Genomic DNA, 21,136 nt, shown 5'->3' on the forward strand with positions numbered 1-21,136 from the left:
AGCATGTTATGACTGACATTTAGTGGTGTTTTGCTGTTGTTGTTTTGTTTTTAAGTTTTATTTCTATTATGTGTGTTTGTCTATATAGATACATGTGTATACCCTGGTGCCCATAGAGATCAGAAGAGGGTACTGGATTCCCTGGAACTGGAGCTACAGATAGTTGTGAACCACCTACCTTGTGGGTTCTGGGTATCGAACCTGGGTCTTTGAAGGAATAAATAGTCTTAACCACTAAGCTATCTCCACAGCCCCCATTTGGTGTTATAATATTTTATATATTTTTACTTTTTACCTACAGTTATATGAGTTTGTTTGACATTGGGGGTTTAGATATTTTATTGAATTTGGTAGCTCTTATACTGATTTTATTTCTTAGAGCAGCTTTTAGGTTTATGTAAAAGGACACAAGATCATGCTCAAGGCCCTGGGTTCCGTTCCTAGTACATCAAAAAAATGACACTGTTACAATTGATGAACCTGGTGTTCTCTTCCTTAAGTCTTAGTTCCAGGAATTTGAAGCAGGAGGATTATGCTAAGACAGACAGCTGTGATACGTCTGCTAATGCTTGCTCATTATTGATTGTGCTTTATGTTATGTCAGACATGTTTAAGGTTGGACAGTTGTACATTGAGACACCTCCTTCCTACCATTACGATCTTATTTGGAGTACTTTCTCTGTCCTAAAAAAAACAAACAAAAAAAAAACCCCAACTTTATCTGCTGTTTGTCTCTTCATCATCTGGTTGGAGTCAACCAGTACACAGCCTATTTAGATTAGCATCCTCCATTCATCTCTCTGAGTTCAACAAGAACATCATGGCAGGGAATGTCTAGTCCATGTCTAACCCCAGGCAACGATAGTGCCACTTTCTATAATGCCTTTCTTTTCAGAGGACACTGTCAGGCATTGTACAGAGCTCAAACAACTCATTGCCTTTCCCTGCCCAGTGGAGTTAGTAGCACGAACATACCTGTTTGTTGATCTGTGTTTTTGTTTTCTTTTTTGTTTTGTGGAGCGATACTGGGTAATTTAATTGTTGTTTTTTGTTTTGTTTTTTAATGTTTTTGAAGAATTGACTCCAAGGCTAAACCCTGAGTCTGTTTTGTGAGCATGGATTTTCATCTCACCTGGGCATCCCCTCAGAAGAGATATGTCTTCCAAAGCCCAGCCCAGGGGCTCCCAAGGACTTCAAAAAGTTCTACTTGATATGAAATTGTTTTGAATTGTATTTCTTTGACAATCAATGACATTGAGCATGAGTTTTTGTTGCTGTTGTTGTTGTTTCTACATCTTTGTACAGGTGTGTATGCATGCATGTGTATGCCCTTTTTGTTTTTAAAGCCCATTCCCCTGCAAGGCTCTTTGTTGGCGAAAGTTGCTGAAAACTTGACGCCTTCATGTTTTATTACTCTCTTTAGAATATTCTTTCTGGTTCCCCTCTGTGTCCCTATTCCAGCATCACTGTTAGTGCTGTATCACTTTTCATCAGTGTGTTTCATCTGCTGTAAGGATGTTCAGTAATTTTGAGTTACTTGAATGTGTGGTTGTTTAGAGACTTATTCTCTGTGAATTATCCAATTACCCAAATAGAAAGTGGGTAAGGGGTGGCAGCCTTCTTCTTGGACTCTTCTTGTCCCTTTAGTAAGGCTTTCTTATTCTTAGCTCTGCATTTTGGTGTCTAGCATACGGAGGTAGTTTGGTCCTTGGGTGGATGGGTGCATATGACAGATGAGGTGATAGGTAGGGGGATAGTTAGAATTGATGAAAAGATATTTAAGAGGACAGTTGAGCAAATGAATGAGTAGATAGAAGAATGGCTGGTAGAGGGATAGATAAATGTTTACACAGATAAATGAATGAATGAAAGGCAGATAGATGGGTAGATGGATGAATGTGCCAATAGGGGGTAGACAGATGGAAGAATGAACATGTATGTACGGCTAGATTAATAGATGGAATACAGATGAGTGAGAGAAAGCATGGGCAGATGAGTCAGTAGGTACATTTATGAGTGGGTAGCATGGGTTAGTGTATGGTGGGTAGGTAAGTAGATGGCTTGGATAAGTAAATAGATGTGCATGGGAAGGATGAATGGATGATATTGTAGCTGCCATATCATGAGGAGTTACTGAGTTTTCTGTGTTGAGTGATTGTGCCCACCTCCCATATGAGAGAGACCTCACTGTTTGAATTGTCTTATGAGTACTTGCTGAAAGCCTTACCGTGTTTGGAGCCAACTTGAAACCACTATGCGGGTTCTGAGACTTCATAATGCTAAAACGTGAGCCGTATTCCTTTTCAGGACACACTTTGTTCTTACGAGGTCTGTGGTACAGCGCTTTCCCCCTGACTTTAGCCCTAGTGTCTCCTGCTTTACATGTATACATTTGAGTTGCTCTTTTTTTTAAAAAAAAAAATTTAATATGCACTGTTGTTTTACCTGTATATACTCTGTGTGGAGGTGTCGAATCCCCTAGAACTGGAGTTATAGACAGTTGTGAGCGCCCATGCGGGTGCTGGGAATTGAACCCAGGTCCTCTGGAAGAGCAGCCAGTGCTCTTAATTGCTGAGCCATCTCTCTGGCCCCCTTGAGTTGCTCTTTTTTTAATCAAGTATCGTATCAACAGAACCTTTCTTGTGCTTGTTCTGCTTAACATTATAGTTTAGATTCTTATCTCTGATTTAAGCAGCATTATGTTAGAACAACATTTTTTAAATTATACAAATATAGTATAAGTACATTCTGAATGAATACATTTTTGTTTGTTTTTCAAGACAGGATTTTTTTGTGTAACAGTTCTGACTGTTCCTGGAATTCACTTTGAAGACCAGGCTGGCCTTGAACTCACAGATTCACCTGCCTCTGCCTCCTGAGTACTGGCATTAAAAGCATGCACCGTCACTGCCCAGCTAGAATACATCTTTTTAAGATAGTGTGAACATGTAAAATCAGCCGGGCAGTGGTGGCACACACTTTTAATCATAGCACTTGGGAGGCAGAGGCAGGTGGATCTCTTGTCAGTTTGAGGCCAGCCTGGTTTACCGAGTGAGTTCCAGAACAGCAAGGGCTACACTGAGAAACCCTGTCTAAAAATAAATAAATAAGCCCATCTCCTTCCTCACAATTAAAATTTTCATTAGGAAATTTACATGAATAAACACTTAGATACGAATATGAATCTGTACTAGTATGAGTATATCATCTCTTCCACATCTTTAGAATCATCTCGTGTATATTAATTACCCCGTCACTTTCCTACATACATCTTAGAAACTAAATAGTGAGGATAGAAGCTGCTCTCATAACTAGCATGCTTACAGCTGAGAATAGGTCAGTAAAAAAAAAGTGGGGGGCAGGTTTCCCACACACGTATTTAATCCCAGCAGGAGGCAGAGGCAAGCAGATCTCTGAGTTCAAGGACAGCCAGAGCTACACAGTGAGACCCTGGCTAACAACAATAAAAGTAGGTTAAAGCAAAAAGACATAAAGTGATAGTTTGAACATGTTGTAAAACCCAAACATGCATTCCTTTCTTTACCTTTAGGTGGTTGACCAGAGCCTTTTCTTCAACCTGGATCTGCTTTAATCTGGATCCAAAGTGCATCATTTGTTCTTTTTAAATTCAAAGCAGTGGAAACTCAGGAGCCAAACTGATCATTCTTGGCCTTTGGTCATGTTCATACTGTTCAGTCCCTGTCTGAAAACCAGCTACCTATACTTAGTGCTTTGAAAGTTTCCACCTGTGGGCTTTGTTTGTTTTTCTCTTGTTTTGTTTTTGAAGGAGCTTTCACCTTTGTATCAGTAGCAAAACAGTATTTCAATAATGTATATAATTGCTAATCTACTGCAGCTCCAACAGACAGACCTTGGCTCGCCTAAGGACTTGAGTTTGGGCTCTGACACCTTACTCTGCTGTATGAATCGCAGGGGGATGGGATTACACTGCTGTGGCAAATTGGTCATGAGTAGTTCACAAGAAGTCGTGTACAGGTGGGTGGGCGGGTCATGTGGAAGACATATAGAGGTGGCTCTGGAGTTTCTGTTATACAGCTCTAAGGAGGAGGAATGCTTGGAGATGGGGTGAGCAGAGAAGTTCCTCAACAGTGAGCCTGGCTGTGTGTGACGTTCAGTAGTCATGCTTGGAGCACCACGTGTCCCTTGTTCAGAAAAGTAGCAGATGTCTACCATCTGATGTGATTGACAGCAGAGGAATGGGTGCTTACCAGGTTTTCCTGCTTACCACACTTCAGACCAGATAATCCTTCATCCCTTACATACACAAAGTCCTCAGTATTGCTTCAAATTCTATTCCCAGCGCCACCACAGTACGTTATAAAGGGAGAAATCTGCGGATCAAGGCACCCATGTGTCGGGCCCTGAAGAAACTCTGCGATCCAGACGGTAGGTGGCAGGAGAAGGGATGGCATGTGTTGAAGTTTCTATGAGTGTTTTGATGGGCAAGCTATTGTACTTTTTGACTTACTCTGTTTAACCTCCTGTGAGTAGACTGTTCTTAAAGTGACTTCCATGTGTCTACTAAGAATCCACAGCAACTTTCTGACATTGGGTTAATACTCTGAGGAGACCACTTGGTAGCCTATCCATAGTTCTGCCTTTGTAACTACACAGTTCACCATGTTGATTTTGACCCTTGCTAGGGTTCCTCTGTTCTCCTTTTTTTCCAAGTTCTCATTTCCCTGTGATATTCTGGCAAAGTGTTTTGTTTTCTACCTTGAGGTTTGTCTGCATTGGACTTTCATGGTCTCCTTTCTTCAGGTCTAAGTGATGAAGAGGACCAGAAGCCAGTGCGCTTACCTCTGAAAGTTCCTGTAGAGCTACAACCACGGAACAACCACGCCTGGGCACGAGTACAGAGCCTGGCCCAGAACCCACGTCTCAGGTGACATTTAGCATGAGGAAGGGCCCCATGACAGGCAGGACGTGAGGGTTTGGTGTTTCAGTTTCACTCAGGGTATCCTAGAGAAATAGCTTTTGCACAGTGCCCTGACATCATATGAGGACAAGGTATGGAGGTGACGATGTCATGAGAATGCTCTGAGTTGGAGGGTAGTTTTGAGATCCTGAATTGTAATTCTACCAGGCAAAGTTAAGTGGCACTTGGTATGTTCACCGTGTTGTACAACCTTTATCTCAGTTGACTTCCAGAATGTTTTCTTCATCCTGTGTGCCTGTTAGCCATTACTTTTTCCAGCGCTCGTCTCTCTTCCAACTGCTTTTTATTGTGGATTTGCTTCTTCTGGACATTAATGTTACTGTAACCACAGGAATCTGCTCTAGCTGGCATCTCTCAATGGCTTACTGTTCTGAGGCTCATCTGCTTTATAGCACATATCAGTGCTTCATCTCATCTATGTGTGTGTTTTATTTTCTTAGGGCAAATTAGGGGTAACTACATACCTCCACTCTTGAAGGCAATGAGCACTGATGGTTTCAGTGCTCACACACTAGCCAAGCACTCAAATTGGAAAGGGTTCTTAGACCTCTCTGTGTTTTTTACAGCTTTATGTGAATCTATAGTGATTTCAACAAACAGAATTTATATTTAAGAATAGCAGCTGAAGACCTTGTGGATCTTACCTTTCCAGTACCTACTTACCTATCATGTGGTTTTGGTACAGGCAGTCATTAGAGCTAATTCCAAGACTGACTTTCCTACTCTAACGTTTTTTGTTTCGTAGGATGATTGTGGAGCTACATCGAAAAGTCTCTAGCCTCATTGAGTTCTTGAAGCAGAAGTGGGCACTCCATGAAGTACGAATTGTATCTTTTTCCAGTTGAAGCAGACCCTCCAAACCTGCCAGCTATTCCTGCTTGGGAATGAGGTCTTGTGATCCCTAATTCCTGTCATTGCTACGGGTCCCCATGCGAGTCCAACACTCTTGGGTTATGTGTAAATCCTGCCTTTGACCAACTTGCCCTGAGTGTATTCAGTCCCAGCCACCTCTCCATGTTTTGAGTGGCCAACTATCTGTTCTGTGAGACGTTGCCAAAGTCACTCCATCAGTAGATTGGGTGGGATGATGTACACACGTCACAGCCTCCTTTGTGTCCTTGGTAGGTTGCTAACCTTACCTGTTTTCAGGAATAGTGTCTCATCAGGTGTGAGTTTCCTGAATACACTGAACACCTGGACCAGCTCAGTCTGGTAATAGCCTGAGAAAAGTTCCTAGGTGAGCCTCAGGAATATCAAGGGGTACGTGGGGCTGCTAGGAAAGACGGCCCTAGTCTGAAATCCATAGCTCTCCACTGAAGAGGACCTTGATCACAGTGTAGTTGTTTGGAGTTGCTCCTTGACAGTGTGCCCAGCGGAAGACACTTGAGGAGAGGCAGCTGCAGGGCTCGAGCACAGCACAGACCCAGGAGAAGGTGGCACTGCACTTGTTCCCAGGCGAGAACTGTACGCTGACACCACTGCCGGGTGTGGCCCGTGTGGTACACTCCAAGGCCTTCTGCACTGTACACTGGCAAGAGGGTGGCCGGTGCAAGCAGGGTACCAAGGACACGCACTCGCTGCCTCCAGCCCAGATCCTGGGCATCCAGAGTGGTCAGGGAATAGCCCGGGGCCAGGTGAAGTGCCAGAGGGGCAGTGCTGAAGCCAAGGGTGGGGGGCGGCTTCTTCCTAATGCAGATGCTTCACAGAGTTCAGGGGAGAGTTCCCCTGAGAGTGCTCCTGGAGAGGGGACAGCTCCAAGTATGAACAGCTCAGATGCCCCTGACAGGCCTCCTCATGGGCACCAGGACTCTGGCCCACAGCTTGAGAAGACCTCACTAGCAGCCCTTGCTGTGGGTGGGGAGAGCCCCATTCAAGAATCTAGGGCCCTGCCATGTTCATGTGGCCAGCCACCAGACTTGGAAGATGAACTCTCACTCCTTGACCCCTTTCCCCGATACCTGAAGTCTTGCCAGGATCTCATCATCCCGGAGCAGTGCCGCTGTACAGACACACAGTCTGGGAGAGAGCACCCTCTTCTTGGCATGGTTGCTTCCCCAGAGGCACTTATGCCCAGCAGCAGAGAGGTTGCAGACAACGGTCCCCCTGGCCCAGACCCTCAAACTGGCACCGATCCTCAACTTGAGCCCAGGCTTCTGCCAGATATTTGTACTAAAGAGCTGGCAGATGTATCTCCTGAAGAGTCTCAGGAGAAAGGGAGCCCCTCAGAACCTCTGTTATCTCAAGGACAGCCTGCTGCCAGGCCTTCAAAGGAAGTCCCTGCCAGCCAACTGGCCCAACAGCTGCGTGAAGAGGGCTGGAACTTGCAGACCTCTGAGAGCCTCACGCTGGCTGAAGTCTACCTCATGATGGGCAAGCCGAGCAAGCTGCAGCTAGAGTATGACTGGCTGGCTGTGCTGGGCCCTGAGAGCCAGGTGCCGACAGCACAGGGTCAGACTGCCCTACCCCCCTCTCCGCCTTCAGCCCTCCACCAGCAGCGCCTCCTGAACTGCCTCTTGAGGCTCATCTCCACTGAGGTCCACCCCAAGATGGTGAGTGATTTAGATTAGCCCAGGACACTGAGTAGTTTAAGGTAAGCATGTGTGTCAAGCATGACTCCTCAGGATTCCAAAGGTAACATAGTCACCAGGACTGTAGGTCCTATACTCCATGCCAGGGCTATTGAAGGTCTATGATTCAGCACGATGGACCTAACCTCTAAATAGACCCAGCAGCAGGGTTATGGAATTAAGCTGTGACTACACAGATGGCCTTCTATGGAGATAGGTGGTATGGTCTACTCAAGGAGAGGAGGCCAGGGCAGACCTTTGAGTTAGTGGGAAAGTGAGAGGTTCTAGTCTTGATTTCCACTGGAAGGTAAGTGAGGCAGTTTGGAACAATATTATGGAAAGTGACGAACCGGAATCACTGCTGAGACCCCCAAGTAGGCTCCTGGCTGACAGCCTCAACACCACTGAGACCTTGTTAGAAATAAGGTTACAGGGCTCAGGCACACGCCTGAACACATCATCTGTCTATACATCCCACTGTTGTAGAAACTCAGAAAGGGATACTTAGTTTGAGGCCAGGCTGGACTTAAAAACAAAACAACAGATGGTAGTGATGAAGGAGAACAGAAAGGACAGGTATTGCTAGGGGTTGAGGGAGGAGAGGTTGTGAATGGTAGCAACCCCCCATAGTGACTTAATGGGCTCTGTTGAAACTCAAGACCATAGGTCAGAGACAGGTCATCTGTTCTTTGTTCCCCTTTTTCTGCCTGGCAGAGCTATGGCAAACAAGAGTCCTGAGATTCAGGAAACGGCCAGAGTCACCTGAAATGCTCAGTCTGTGGTGGGAATACTACTATTCCCAGAATGTAGAGGTCAGAAGATGCAGGGAGAGGTTGGTGATGGGCGTGGGCAGAGCTGTAGAGGAACTGTTGTGACGTAACCCTAGTGAGACAGTGTGGCTGCTTCTGGGAGGAGTTCAGAATTTGGGCATCTAACCAGGTCTCTCTGAAGAGGTGAGGCCACCAGAAGAGGAACAGCAACAAGAGATGGAATGCCTTTGTGAAGCCCTAGGACTCGAAGCCATCTATTTTTCTGCTATCAGTTTGTATGTGAAAATGTGGGTGTTCAGATGCATGGGGCACAGGTGGAGGTCAGAGGACAGCTTTTCAGGAATCAGTTTTCCTCCCTGTTTTGAGACAGAATCCCTTGTTTGTCACTGCTCTTCACTTCTCCAGCTGGTAATCCTGTGAGCTTCTGGTCTATTCTGTCTCCTATATTCTGTCTCGTAGGGGATCACACATGTGTGCCTTCACATCCAGCTGTTTACATGGTTTTAGGCAATCAAATAAACTCAGGTTTGTGAGTCAAGTGCCTTTGCCTGCTGAGCTGTCTCCCTGGCCCTGAAGCCATCCCTTAAAGGGGCCTGGACACTCATGAGGTTGGGAGCTGGGCAAAAGGCTTTTCATCTGTGACCAGTTTTCAGGAGTGAATCTGTTTCCTCCTTAGGGCTCACAGTAGTAGGAGTTAACATGATTGTCTTAGGAAGTCTTTTTGCCATGGCTTCTTAAAAAGACAAACCTTTGTCACTTACCAGTACATCTTCCCTGTACCATAACTGTTCTGCTGGTCCCTGTCCTCTCTGCTGTGGAGCTGCTTGTCTGTTCTGTCCACTACATTTTGGCAGTGGAGATAGGCTAGGATCTCCTGAGGAAAGCAGTGAGTTGTTTTAACTATTCATCTCACTCCCTGGGGATTTGTAACTTTCCCCCTCTCTTTTTCCTTTCAATTGCTAAAGTTTGTCATGTGTTTTGTTTTGTTTTTTCACCATACAGCCCAGGATGTCTGTCTTGGAACGCATTCTGTAGATCATGTTGGCCTCAAATTCCCACAGATCTGCCTGCCTTTGCCTCAGAGTACGGGGATTAAAGTATGTCCACACCTTGCTTAGTGATTTCAAATCACTGGAGAGTTAGAATTAGTCAGTTGTAGTTAATGCTTGTGGTCCTAACACTTGGAAGACTAAGTCAGATCTTCTAAACCAGAAGTTTGAGGTCAGCCTGGGCAACTTAGTAGATACATGCCAGCCAAGTTAGGCTACAGGACGAGACTTCATCTCAATAAGGAATACTACCCACAGCTGTGTGCACTCATGTACAATAAAAGTAAATCTTTAGAAAAATAATGAAGTAATATGCTAAATTTGCAAATTGTGACTTTGGGGCATTCTATTCCAAAGTGGGTTGGGTTTTATTTTGTTTTTTTTTTTGCCACCATAGAAATGGATGTCCTTAGGATATTTGTGATAGGGCCATTTTTCTTGAGCTGAGTCTTTGAACCTCAAACCTGGTGTCTTTCCAGGCTTTTGAAGCAAACACAGCATCAACAGCCTCAGTCAGGCCCACCCAGGAGGAACAGTCCACATCCCCCCCAGGGAAGGTAGTGACCATCAACTCTCGGAGTCCCCGCTGCTCTCGAAACCCATCTGCCCTCCGAAGCAGCAAGACTTTCCCATCTGGTTCTGCACCTTGTTCCCCAGGTATGCTTCAGGGAATCCTGATGTTGTTGGTACTGTATCTGAACTGAACAGATGATCCTGTTGTCTACCAACCATGGTCTAGTGGGCATAGCAGAGGCAGAGGATCACTTCCATTGGGGATGATGAACACAGGGAAATGTCATAAAGGACCTAGTTCATGTGATAAGCAGAGTGTAGGATAGTCTTGATTGGTCTGCTAACATTGGAAGTTTTGCATGAGAAACCTTCATAATCTACTGAGTGGCTTAAAGCTATTAAGGTAGACTGGTTCTTAATTCTGTAGTGACTTAATTTTCTTTACCTCCAAAACATTCAAATAAAGCAGTCTTCTATTAATGGGCATGGTGGCTGTATCCGAAATGAAAAATGAAGTAAGCTGCTTCTTAGTATACCTTTAAATTTTCTGAGAAATAATTTTGGTTTATTTTGTGGTACTAAGGATGGAACTCAGGGCATCATACATGTTAGGCAATCACTTTGCTGCTGAGATACCACCCCAGACCCTAAGGAAAAAAAATAATTCTCTTACTGGGTACATAAAACCCCAAGATACGCATGGCTGCCCCATTTATTTCCCAGGGCATCAATTTTGTTTGCTTTGACCTACTGAAACTATTTTACCTCTATTGTAAGGAAACTACATTGGTATGCCAAAGATAACAGTAATTCTTTTGGCCAGACAAATATAGTATCCTGTCAGGTTAACAGTTCTTTAATAATACTGTTTTCATTCAAGAACATTGATGGCTTTACAATATCTCTTGACTTTCTTGTGAGCAGCCTTTCCACTGAAGACTGTTTGCCCGATAGTCCTTCCAATGTGGACCTCAAGGCTGTGAATTTGGAGGACAGATCTTGCAGTTGCTTGTTTTTGTTTTCTCTTCCTCTTTCTTATGCTTTAAGGGGCTGCATTAGCAAAGCCCAAGCCACTAATCCCTGAGATGAAGGCCTGGTCTTGAAGTAGGCCAGGTAGCAGCTCATGACTGCTTCTTTTGCCTTCCAGTAAAATTATAAATGTCCTCTAACATTCTCTGTCTGATTGAGGATTATAAGGCCCAGGGTCCTGAACTTCCAGAAATGTGTACTATGTGTGGCCCATACCAAGCCATGAACCATGAAGGTGTTCTGTAGCAATACTACCGTGATGGAATTTCAACAGGGTTATTATACAATAAATACTTTCTGTCCTGTTATCATTGGGGCTGTTTTCTGCAAAATAAGGGATTTTAAAACCAGGTGTCAATAGTGTGTAGCTATAGCCTACTTGTTCTGATTACCTGTGTCACACAAATAGCTGCGTAGGCACACAGCCACACTCTCGCTCTACTGCAGCCACACCAAGTTGAGTTGCTATAAAGACAAGATGGACACTGAGTGTATTGCTAACTAATCTCTGCAGAGAGTCCGCTTTCTTTTGGTCAGCTAGGAATGTCCCAAGGTCCTGTAGCTCTCAAGTCTTGGTTAGTTGTCCTGCCCTTTCTCTCTTGATCATAGAACAGTGGTAATGTGCTTTTATTCAAGAGGCCTATAGTCCCTGTAAAGTGGGGTCAGGAATCAAAGGAAGCAAGGCAGGACTTTACTAGATAAAGTATAGGCAGCTGAAAATTGTCTGCTTTCTTTCCTGGTTTACTTCCTAGTGGATTGCCTTTGCCCTGGAGGGGATAGATGTAAGTGTCAGCTCATAATTCTCCCTTCTGTTCCAGGTTTAAGGAATCCCCCAAGGCCTCTCTTGGTAGCTGGTTCCTCCAGCACAGGAAGCGGTGACTCAGACGGTGGCCTCTTTGCTGTACCAACAACTTTGCCACCCAATAGTCGACATGGGAAGCTCTTCTCTCCCAGTAAGGAGGCAGAACTGACTTTTAGGCAGCACCTGGACTCCATCAGCGTGAGTGCTGGAGCGCAAGGGGGCGCGGCTGTGGTCGGCTTCGTGGTTAGAGTGCCTGTTTTAGGACTCATGTTCTTTCTCCCTTAGATACAGTCAGACTTCTTCTCACCAAAGCCCAAGAAACTACGCAAACGGCACTTACGAAAGCCACTGGTGGTCCAGGTGAGGGAGCATTGATGGAGTCTACGTACGCATCTGCATTGTGTCTGTCAGGTCCATACTCTAGCTGCTGATGAACTTACCAGGAGATGCTGTTTTCTTACATCTTTGGTTTTCAGAGTGAAACAGAAAATTCTTGCCCTTGTCTTTTTTTATTAATAGAAAAAATAGAGCCATGAACAATTTACTGGTACTATATAAATAAAGGTAGACTTGGATTAGCATTGAAAATGATTTACATACCAGGCTAGGGTTCCAGGTCACGAGTGTTCAAACTGGAGTATCTCCAGGAGCTGTTAGAGCTTGGGTTTAAAACAGTCAGGAGACAGGAGTTGGGCTGGCAGAAGCGGACATGTGTAGAACTGTAATAAGTGGTAGGACAGCCTACAAGTGCCATCCACCAGCCATGGCACACAGGATGTACAAGGCACTCAAGAAAGAAGACAGCAGCACTTACAGATGACAGATGAGGGAAGTAAGGCTGTGATAATGTAGCCATAGGAATTTGTGAATGGATGTAGTTTTTGGAAGACATGAATAGACCAGTTTCCTTTTGTTAGTCTCTTAGGAATCTTTTTGTCTGGGTCTGGTGCGGTAGCTTAGTGGGTAAAGGTACTTGCCACTAAGTCTTAACAATCCTAGTTCCATCCTTAGAACCCACATCTTAGAAGAAAAAGTCCAACTTGTAAAAGTTGTTTTCTGACCTCTACACTCAGGTCATGATATGTCTACACACTAAATAAGTGAACATAATTTTTAAAATTTTAAAGAAAATATTTTTCTTTCTTGAGATTAGTTTATTTATAAATAAGAAGTATGCTGAGCATAGTGGCTACAGGGAAGACCATGTTACAAAACAAAGGAGCATTGCATGGGTGGTATGTATGCATTCTAAACTTTTTAATTTTTGCTCATGCTCCCTTAGTCCTCAATTTAACTTCAGTTCTTTAATCTTTGTCCCAGAATTAGAAAAATACTTCATAGTTGGTAGACGTTGTGTGGCTGCTAAATTCAGCATCTGAATAGTAAACTAAACCCCATGATAAACCCAGTCTGTTTGTTTTCTGAATGAGTGTGTAGTGGCACAGTGTAATGTATAGGTCTGTGCATGTGAAGGCCAGAGGTTGATAGCAAATGTCTGTCTTAATGGCTTGCCACCTTATATATCGAGTGTCAAGACTTCTCACTTGAACTCAGTCAGGGCTCATAAATTCTGCTGGTCTAGCTAGCCAGCTTGCTTAGGGGATCTCTTGTCTCTGCTTCCTGCAATCCGGAGTCAACATGCCCTCCTGATATGTGGGTACTGGGGATCTGAGTTCCTGTGTCATACATGCATGGCAAGTGCTTACTCCCTGAGCATCTCCCCAACCCCATCCTGTTTTTATTATTTACACACACATATGTATATATCATAAAACTCACTCATTTAAGGTACACATTTAGACAGGGTTTAGTGTAGGTGTGGAGTATTACTAGCTCTTGGTCATTTCATAGAATATTCTCATCACTCAGAAGTCTCATTCCCAACTGCCAGCCCACCTATCTCTTTGGACTTCCCTATCCTGAGTATTTCCTCAGGTGGGATTGTACAGTATGTGGTCTTTTCCACTTACTATTTTTGTAAATCATTAAAGCTTCATTTACATAGAGCCATAGTCAGTTACATCCACAACTCTCCGTGACTGCTTTCCTACCATAAGATCGGGGGCAAGAATAGCCCCAAAGCATTCTGACTGGTCCTTTATGGAAAAAACTTACCTCTCAGCCTCTCGAATGAGGTATGGTGAGCCTCGAGAGTATGCAGAGTTGTTAGTAAGTTGGTCACACTATTATCCCCAGCTCTTTCTGGTCTCTGCTGTTTGCCAGCATCCTGGGAGATCATGTATGAGACAGGGTCTTAAGGCAACCCAAGTACTTTAGATATAAACAGAGAATATCACCTCTATACCAGACTCAGTTGTGTCCTGATCCAATGTGACTGACAGATCTTGTAAATGTTACACGGTTAGCAACATCAGTGGTCAGCGCAGGTTCTTCTTGGCTGAACAGGTTCTTATAAGTACATCGGGACCTTTTGTTCACCTGCAGGAACGAGACCTGAGACCTGGAAATGATCATGTCTTGACTCTCAGTGCCTCTCGATACAAACAGTCCCTTAACTTTCTCCATCCTGCCCACCAAAATGCTCAGCATTGAGCCCTATCAGCCTACCTACCCCATGGTTGTTAACAGATACCCATATCTGCCTTCCAGCCAAGTTAAGAACATTCTAGGTTTGAACTAAATCCTTCTGATGATCTTCAGTTTTCCTCGGGAAAGGTCTTTGTAGAGTGATCTTTTTTGACACTGATGTCTTCCTACCACATTTTTTTTTCTCAACAGAGGACGCTGCTCCCTAGACCTTCTGAAAATCAGTCCCACAATGTGTGTTCCTTCTCCATCCTGTCTAATTCTCCTATAGCTGGTAAGACCAGGCATTCCTGGGATAGCTTTCCCTGAATATGCCTCACTGTGGACTATAGGTGTGGGGTTGCATTGTTATTGGTGTAACATTTCTTGCATACCTGTGCTCATTCTACGAGCATATGCTTAGTGTACCCTGTGTTGGGCCTGACTGCCATTGTGGCCGAGAACACTGCCAGTGGCTGGAGTGGAGTATACCTTTTATTTTCTCCCTGAGACAGGGTTTCTTTTGGTAGCTGTAGCCATAACTGTCTTGAAAGTCAGTAGACCAGGCTGGCCTCAAACTCACATCCACTTGCCTCTGCTTTCCAAGTGTTGGAGTTAAAGGTGTGTGCCATCACTGCCTGGCGAGTGTACCTTCTTTAGAGGTGTGCTCTGTTTTCTTTGTTGACAGCACTTCTGAGTTCAGTGGAATGTATTCACTTTCTGCCTGTAGAGTCATGACAAACACTTATAAATGTGTTGTTGGGGTGTATGATGACATTTTTATATAATCTTTAAACTCAGTGGGTGCCCTGGTACTTTAAGCCTTAGAAAATGTGGGTTCTGCAGTTAATATACATGCTTGTTGATTTATCTTGACTAATCTCTTTTTTTCCTTATGATTCTGGCGATCAAATCCAGAGTTGTAGACAGCTGAGCAATTGATGTATTTCTGAACTATGTCTCCATGAATCTTAGATTTACTTATTTTTAATGTGTATGTGTAAGTGCCTGTAAGGGTGTCAAAAGCCCATGAAAGCCAGAAGAGATGTCAGATCTGCAGTTAGCGGAGGTCGAGTCATTGGGTGGGTGCTAGGAAACAAACCTGGGTCCTCTGCAAAAGCAGCAGGTGCTCTTAACTACTGAGACTCTCTAGTCCCTTCATGAGTTGTCTTCTTTTATTTTTTAATTTTATGGGTATAGATTTTTTCCTGCATGTATGTATGGGCAACATGTGCTTATCTAGTGCCCATGGAGGCCAGAAGAGGGTGCTGGAGTCCCTGAAACTGAAGTTAATGGGTGATTGGGCACCATCATGTGAGTGCTGGCAACTGAACCTAGACCTCCTTCTTGAAAGCCTATGTGATAATACTTCTCATTCCCCAAGTTAGCAAGTGTTTGGAGTCTTGAGTGACTTGCTATGATCCTAGCTGTGTCTGTGAAGGAAACCCTCCATAACCCCATTGTGCATTGTAGAACATGAACAAATCAGCTGATGTGACTACATTTGTTTTCCCTTTACAGGGAGAGGCTGGTTCCGGCCCATCCAGTCTTCTCTAACCAAAGCAGCTCTGTCTCGACCGATAGTGCCCAAGGTCCTCCCATCTCAGGCCACTAGTCACCTGCCCAGTAAGTCTGAAATGTACACAGTTGACAGCCACTATGTGAGGTTCCTTAGTTGCCTTTTTTGTCATACATCTTTGTAATATTCTCTTCTTCTCCAAGGCATAATGTCTTACTGCTTTGCTAAGCGTATTACAAATCCCTTGGGTCTTCACTGAAGAGAGGTGGAGGGAGAAGCTGTCCCAAGCTCTCTGGGCATACATCATGGAGTGGAGTGTTATGGAACAGAGGTTTGATATATAACTCCTGTTGCCAGGTGCCATCGACTTAGCAGCTCAAAGTGCTGGCATCATCCCTGGAAGTCCCTTGCCAGTTTTAGATACTGATGGTTCATCTGGCATCTCTCCACTGACTTCAGAACAAGTAACCACTGCCATCTCGGGGCAGGGTGACACTGGACCACACCAGAACAGAGAGCCTGTTACTTCCGTAAGGGTGAGTGCATTTGCAAGTGCTGTTTGGCATTACCAATAGCTTCCGGGGCAAGGCCATGGGGTGGCCTTGTTGTCATACCAGACCGTGTTGCACCTTTGGAAGCCTGATGTGTTAGAGAAGACCCTGAGCCAGAGAAGCCAAGGTTTGAACATCTACCATGGAACACAGAGAGGGAGGAGTGAAAAGACATGTTTGCTCTTTAATGTTAAAGAATCCATTGCTAAAACATGCATGATGGGATAGTTCTACATTTCAACTCAAAGGCTGATATCAGCCTGCGGACCCTAGTCAGGTGGTACTAAGTGCTTGCTATATCTTGGTGGAGAGTAGTTCATATACTCTTGACCACTTTTTTTTTTTTTTTTTTAATCATGAGTCTCCAAATGCTCTGATTTCTTTGCCTGTTTGAAAGGAGATGCATGGGGAGACCCCATGGAGCTCTAGGACCTGCGAATATATGACCAGCCTCTTACTGAGCTGTTAAGTTTCTTCTTAAAAAGCAATAAAAGATTATAAGTGCAGAGGCAATGCTCTTGTGACTCTCCATTATTTCCAGCCTGGAACACAGTCCATTCCTGCACCTCTGTCTGTAGGAGGACTGAGGTGTCTGAGAAGGGTTTTTCTTTGATCCTCAGCCAAACAAGCAGTGTGAACCACTCATCGGTCTTCTTGTTGTTCCAGGGCACTAGTGACCCATTTATCAGCGTTCCAAGACCAGAGCAGGAGCCAATGACAGACAGTTTCCAGGTAAAGTACACTTGAGGGCTTCAGTCCTCCCTGAGTGCACAGACCATTACCAGCATCATCGATGTCCTTCCACCTGCCTTGCTATTTCCTCATGAATGAATGAACCATGCTGGTCCTGGTTCCAGCTTCCTTCATTAAACTCCATGTCTAAAAGGACTGGGTTTTCTTGGCTGGGAAGCAGGACATAATTGGCTGGTGGCTTTCTCTGTTGGAGAGTTTGGTTTGGTTTGGTTTGGTGTTTCGCTGTGCATCTATGGCTGTCCTGGAACTTACTGTGTAGACCAGTCTGCCTTTGATCTCACAGAGATCCACTTGCCTCTCCTCCTGGGTACTGGTATTAAAGACATGCGCCACCACTGCCCAGACAGCTGGTGGCTTTCTGAGCATTAATTACTTTTCACCTAGATGCCACCAATGGAAAAAGTCTCAGCCTAACCTGGCTTTACTTTCTTCTAAAGAAGTATATTTCTTGAGTATGCTCCTCCTTTGGAAGAATGGGGGACTCCTGCATTTGTTGCAGCTGCCAAGCTAGAGATGAAGGTTGTACTCACCGTGACAAGTGCTCCTGGGCACCGTGTGTCCGAACAATATTTGTCTCCTTCCTGGCAGGGATCATCTGTTCTGTCCTTACCTGAGCTGCCCAAGACTCATCTCCAGAATGGCCTTTCCACACCTTTACCCTCATCAGAGAGCTCCAGCACACGGCTCTCCCCACCCAATGTTTCTGCATTACTGGACATATCCCTACCTGGCCCACCTGAGGATGTTCTCTCACAGGGAGAACCTGCCACACAGATCAGTGACTCCATCATTGAGATTGCCATCAGCTCTGGCCAGTATGGTAAGTACAGGTGGCCTTGTATACCTTTTCAGAACCAGGTTCTTACTAAGATAGGGCAACCATACTTGCAAAGGGGACCTGAGTGTTACCTGCCTAAGTATTTGCCAAACTTCCTGGTAAAGTTCCAGTGTATTTGTCAGTTTTTAGCATTGAATATCTACCACTACTAGGTTCCTCTGCCTGGCTCTGGCAGGAGCAGTACCTGGAAGCTGAGCCACTGGTGGTCTGCTTGGGTTGCTCCTGACCTTGAGATGAGAATGGGATGGTTTAGAAGGCTTTATGAAGCCTGGGGATCAGTTTTCTATTTATGCATCTCTGGGAGGCAACCCACATGTTTTGCAGCTGATGCTTAGGAAGTAGCTGCACAGACAGTCACTCATTCTGTGATGGTATTCCTGGTGGTAGTGGCACCCACCGCTTATTGCCTGCTGACATGACTCAGATTGCGGGGCTCAGACAGACATACGTTCTCAGCCTTTTAACCATGGACTTGGTAGGTCCTTGTCTAAGTCCTTGCTTTTCTCAGTTGTAGACTGGGAACTCTGTACCCCACAGGATGGAATCAGGAGCATGTGTTTCCCATGGAGCTGGTGCATAGCTCTGGGCACAGGGCCTGACCCTGCCTCTTATGTTTTGCATTGTGCCCTTCTTATAGATGAAGTTGCCTTGAAGACAGCTGTCCCTTTGGTGTGGACCCAGTGCATCCTGGGTATCCTGGGTTCAATGATACATAGCCTCTGCCCCCTGCTGCCTTGCTCTGGGTTCAGGGAGGCATTGCTGACCTTGGATTTTGGTTGACAGGTGACGGAGTCCCTCTTTCTCCAGCAAAACTAAATGGCAGTGACAGTTCCAAGAGTCTTCCCTCCCCATCCAGCAGCCCCCAGCCCAACTGGATTGCGTCTCCCACTCATGACCCACAGTGGTACCCCAGTGACTCCACAGATTCCTCGCTCAGCAGCTTGTTTGGTGAGTGTTTCTGGAGGGATCTTCTTTCCAAGATTGGAGTCAGGCCACACCTCTGAGAGCACTTTTGCTCATTTTCCAACTGTTTATTTCTGAATTAACGTTTTAAATGTGTAAATTACATATAGGAAAATGCAGATTTTCAGTGTGTAGTTCACTGAATGTTGGCACAGTTATAGACTCTATACACAGAATATTCAAGTCACTCATCTGGTTTTCAGTGCCTTCTCTTGTCTGTCCAACTAGCTCAACCTTCCTACAGAGCTCTTACAAAGACAAAGAAAGAAACAGACCATATTTTTTTGGTTTTTCGAGACAGGGTTTCTCTGTGGTTTTGGAGCCTATCCTGGAACTAGCTCTTGTAGACCAGGCTGGTCTCGAACTCACAGAGATCCGCCTGCCTCTGCCTCCCGAGTGCTGGGATTAAAGGCGTGCGCCACCACCGCCCGGCTTCCATTCAGTTCTTATAACTTATCAAAGCTCTTTGTAGGGCAGGCTAAAGCTGAAGCAATGATGGGTCACTAATGGCTAGGCCCAGCCTAGATTGCTAACCAATCATCCCTCTGACCCCCTGTTAAACCCAAACCTGTCTGTGCCTCAAATATAGGTTTGGGGGATGGAATCATGTTTATTTTGTTCCTCTTCCCAGTGATGCCACAGTGATTGAATCTCTTTTTCCCTGCTTTTTACTATTGCTTGTTTCTTTAGTGCATATATTGAGAATCGGTGGTTAAGCTTAGCTTTTATAGTTGCCAGGACCTAGGCTTCTACCCTTACAATTCCAAACTTGATCATCCTTGGTTATGGGTACTAGGCCTGGTGGGGAATACAGGAAACCAGCCCCTCACCCAGTGGTTTTGCTGTCTCAAACATGAGCAAAATCATCTGCAATCCATGAAGTTAGAATCAAACTTAATGCCCATCAGTCAAGGTCTAGCCACAGAGAATACAATACAGGAGAGTATAGCGCCTCCGATCCCTTAGGAAGTGATTAAGATGAATGTACACTAACATGAGATGACAAAAGCCTGTTATAGCGTAATGGTGCCATCTGTAACCCTGGAAACAAGTGTGAAGAAGGTAGAGACCTAGAGGGGCCTGACTGGGCTAGCTGAACACCTTTGTCTGACTCAGCTTTCTCTTTGCAGCCAGCTTCATATCCCCAGAGAAGAGCAAGAAGATGCTACCAACTACTGCTGTTGGGGCCAACAGTGGCACATCTTTGCTTGGCCCTAGCTTGTTGGATGGAAATTCAAGGGACTCTTTTGTGTCCCGGTCTCTTGCTGATGTTGCAGAAGTAAGTGCAGTGCCATATTCCTGAACTTACTGGGGTCTCTCCTAGGTCCTCTGGTCTTAAGGAATGTTCGTGGGGACTGTGTATCAGATAGACAGCCATACATAGTCTCTGAGATCTGGCAGCACTGGGACAACTGATAGTCCGCAGCTGTCTTGGCTGGGCGATGGTGGCACACGCCTTTAATCCCAGCACTCAGGAGGCAGAGTCAGGCGGATCTCTGTGAGTTCGAGACCAGCCTGGTCTATAGAGCTAGTTCCAGGACAGGCTCCAAAGCCGCAGAGAAACCCTGTCTTGAAAAACCAAAAGAAAAAAAAAAAAGAAGAAGCAGCTGTCTTTTGTAGGGTTCCTAATCTGGGAAACCTAGGATCAAGGTGGAGAGCCAAATCACCAAAGGCAGGAGAGAGCTGTTGAATCTCTCCCTGTCCTTCCCTTGCTGTGTAACCTTGGACTGTCTCAGTTACCCAATCTGTAAGGTATAATTCCATCTGGAAGGTGTAATGTTATTTTATCACTTTCCTGCTCTTACTGCAGAAAGCCTTTGAGTATCATTTTCCTATAATGTTTTATGGCCATGATCCTGTAGGACTTGGGAACAGGTTCTGCAGTAGAGTTCTGTTCTTTATTTACTTGTTCTTTCCCATGTTTGGGCTAGGCTGTCTGTTGAATTAGGAGCGGCGGGGCTGCGTCCCCGGCACCCGGCCGCCCACATGGCTAGCTTAGCTTATGCCCCGAAATAATTACACGGAAACTGTATTCTTTTAAACACTGCCTGAGCCATTAGTTCCAGCCTCTTATTGGCTAGCTCTTACATATTAATCTAACCCATTTTTATTATTCTGTGTGGCCCACGAGCTGGCTTACCAAGAATGATCTTAACCTGCATCTGCCTGGCGTGGGAGAACCATGGTGACTCACTGACTCAGCTTCTTTCTCCCAGCCCTCTGTTCTGTTACTCCACCCACCTAAGGGTTGGCCTATCAAGGGGCCTAGGCAGTTTCTTTATTCCTTAACCAATGA

At 45.0% G+C, this 21,136-nt stretch overlaps 1 protein-coding gene across 3 annotated transcripts in view; it reads left to right on the top strand.

The window, feature by feature from the left end:
* Positions 1-21,136, top strand: part of Cramp1 (cramped chromatin regulator homolog 1) — a 66,099-nt gene that overhangs the window by 34,166 nt on the left and 10,797 nt on the right. For 2 of the 3 annotated variants that reach the window (XM_005349119.3, XM_026780348.1), the window contains 14 exons: positions 4,322-4,407; positions 4,783-4,906; positions 5,706-5,787; positions 6,334-7,509; positions 9,826-10,003; positions 11,707-11,888; positions 11,976-12,050; positions 14,430-14,511; positions 15,738-15,842; positions 16,093-16,271; positions 16,953-17,018; positions 17,628-17,859; positions 18,661-18,825; positions 19,971-20,119. In XM_005349119.3, the coding sequence (XP_005349176.1) occupies positions 4,322-4,407; positions 4,783-4,906; positions 5,706-5,787; positions 6,334-7,509; positions 9,826-10,003; positions 11,707-11,888; positions 11,976-12,050; positions 14,430-14,511; positions 15,738-15,842; positions 16,093-16,271; positions 16,953-17,018; positions 17,628-17,859; positions 18,661-18,825; positions 19,971-20,119 (2,881 nt within the window). The remainder of the gene's footprint in view (positions 1-4,321; positions 4,408-4,782; positions 4,907-5,705; positions 5,788-6,333; positions 7,510-9,825; positions 10,004-11,706; positions 11,889-11,975; positions 12,051-14,429; positions 14,512-15,737; positions 15,843-16,092; positions 16,272-16,952; positions 17,019-17,627; positions 17,860-18,660; positions 18,826-19,970; positions 20,120-21,136) is intronic. The other variant, XM_013347404.2, reaches the window with a different exon arrangement.

This window comes from Microtus ochrogaster, chromosome 7, assembly GCF_000317375.1.
Source record: "Microtus ochrogaster isolate Prairie Vole_2 chromosome 7, MicOch1.0, whole genome shotgun sequence".
Taxonomy (NCBI): Eukaryota; Metazoa; Chordata; class Mammalia; order Rodentia; family Cricetidae; genus Microtus; species Microtus ochrogaster.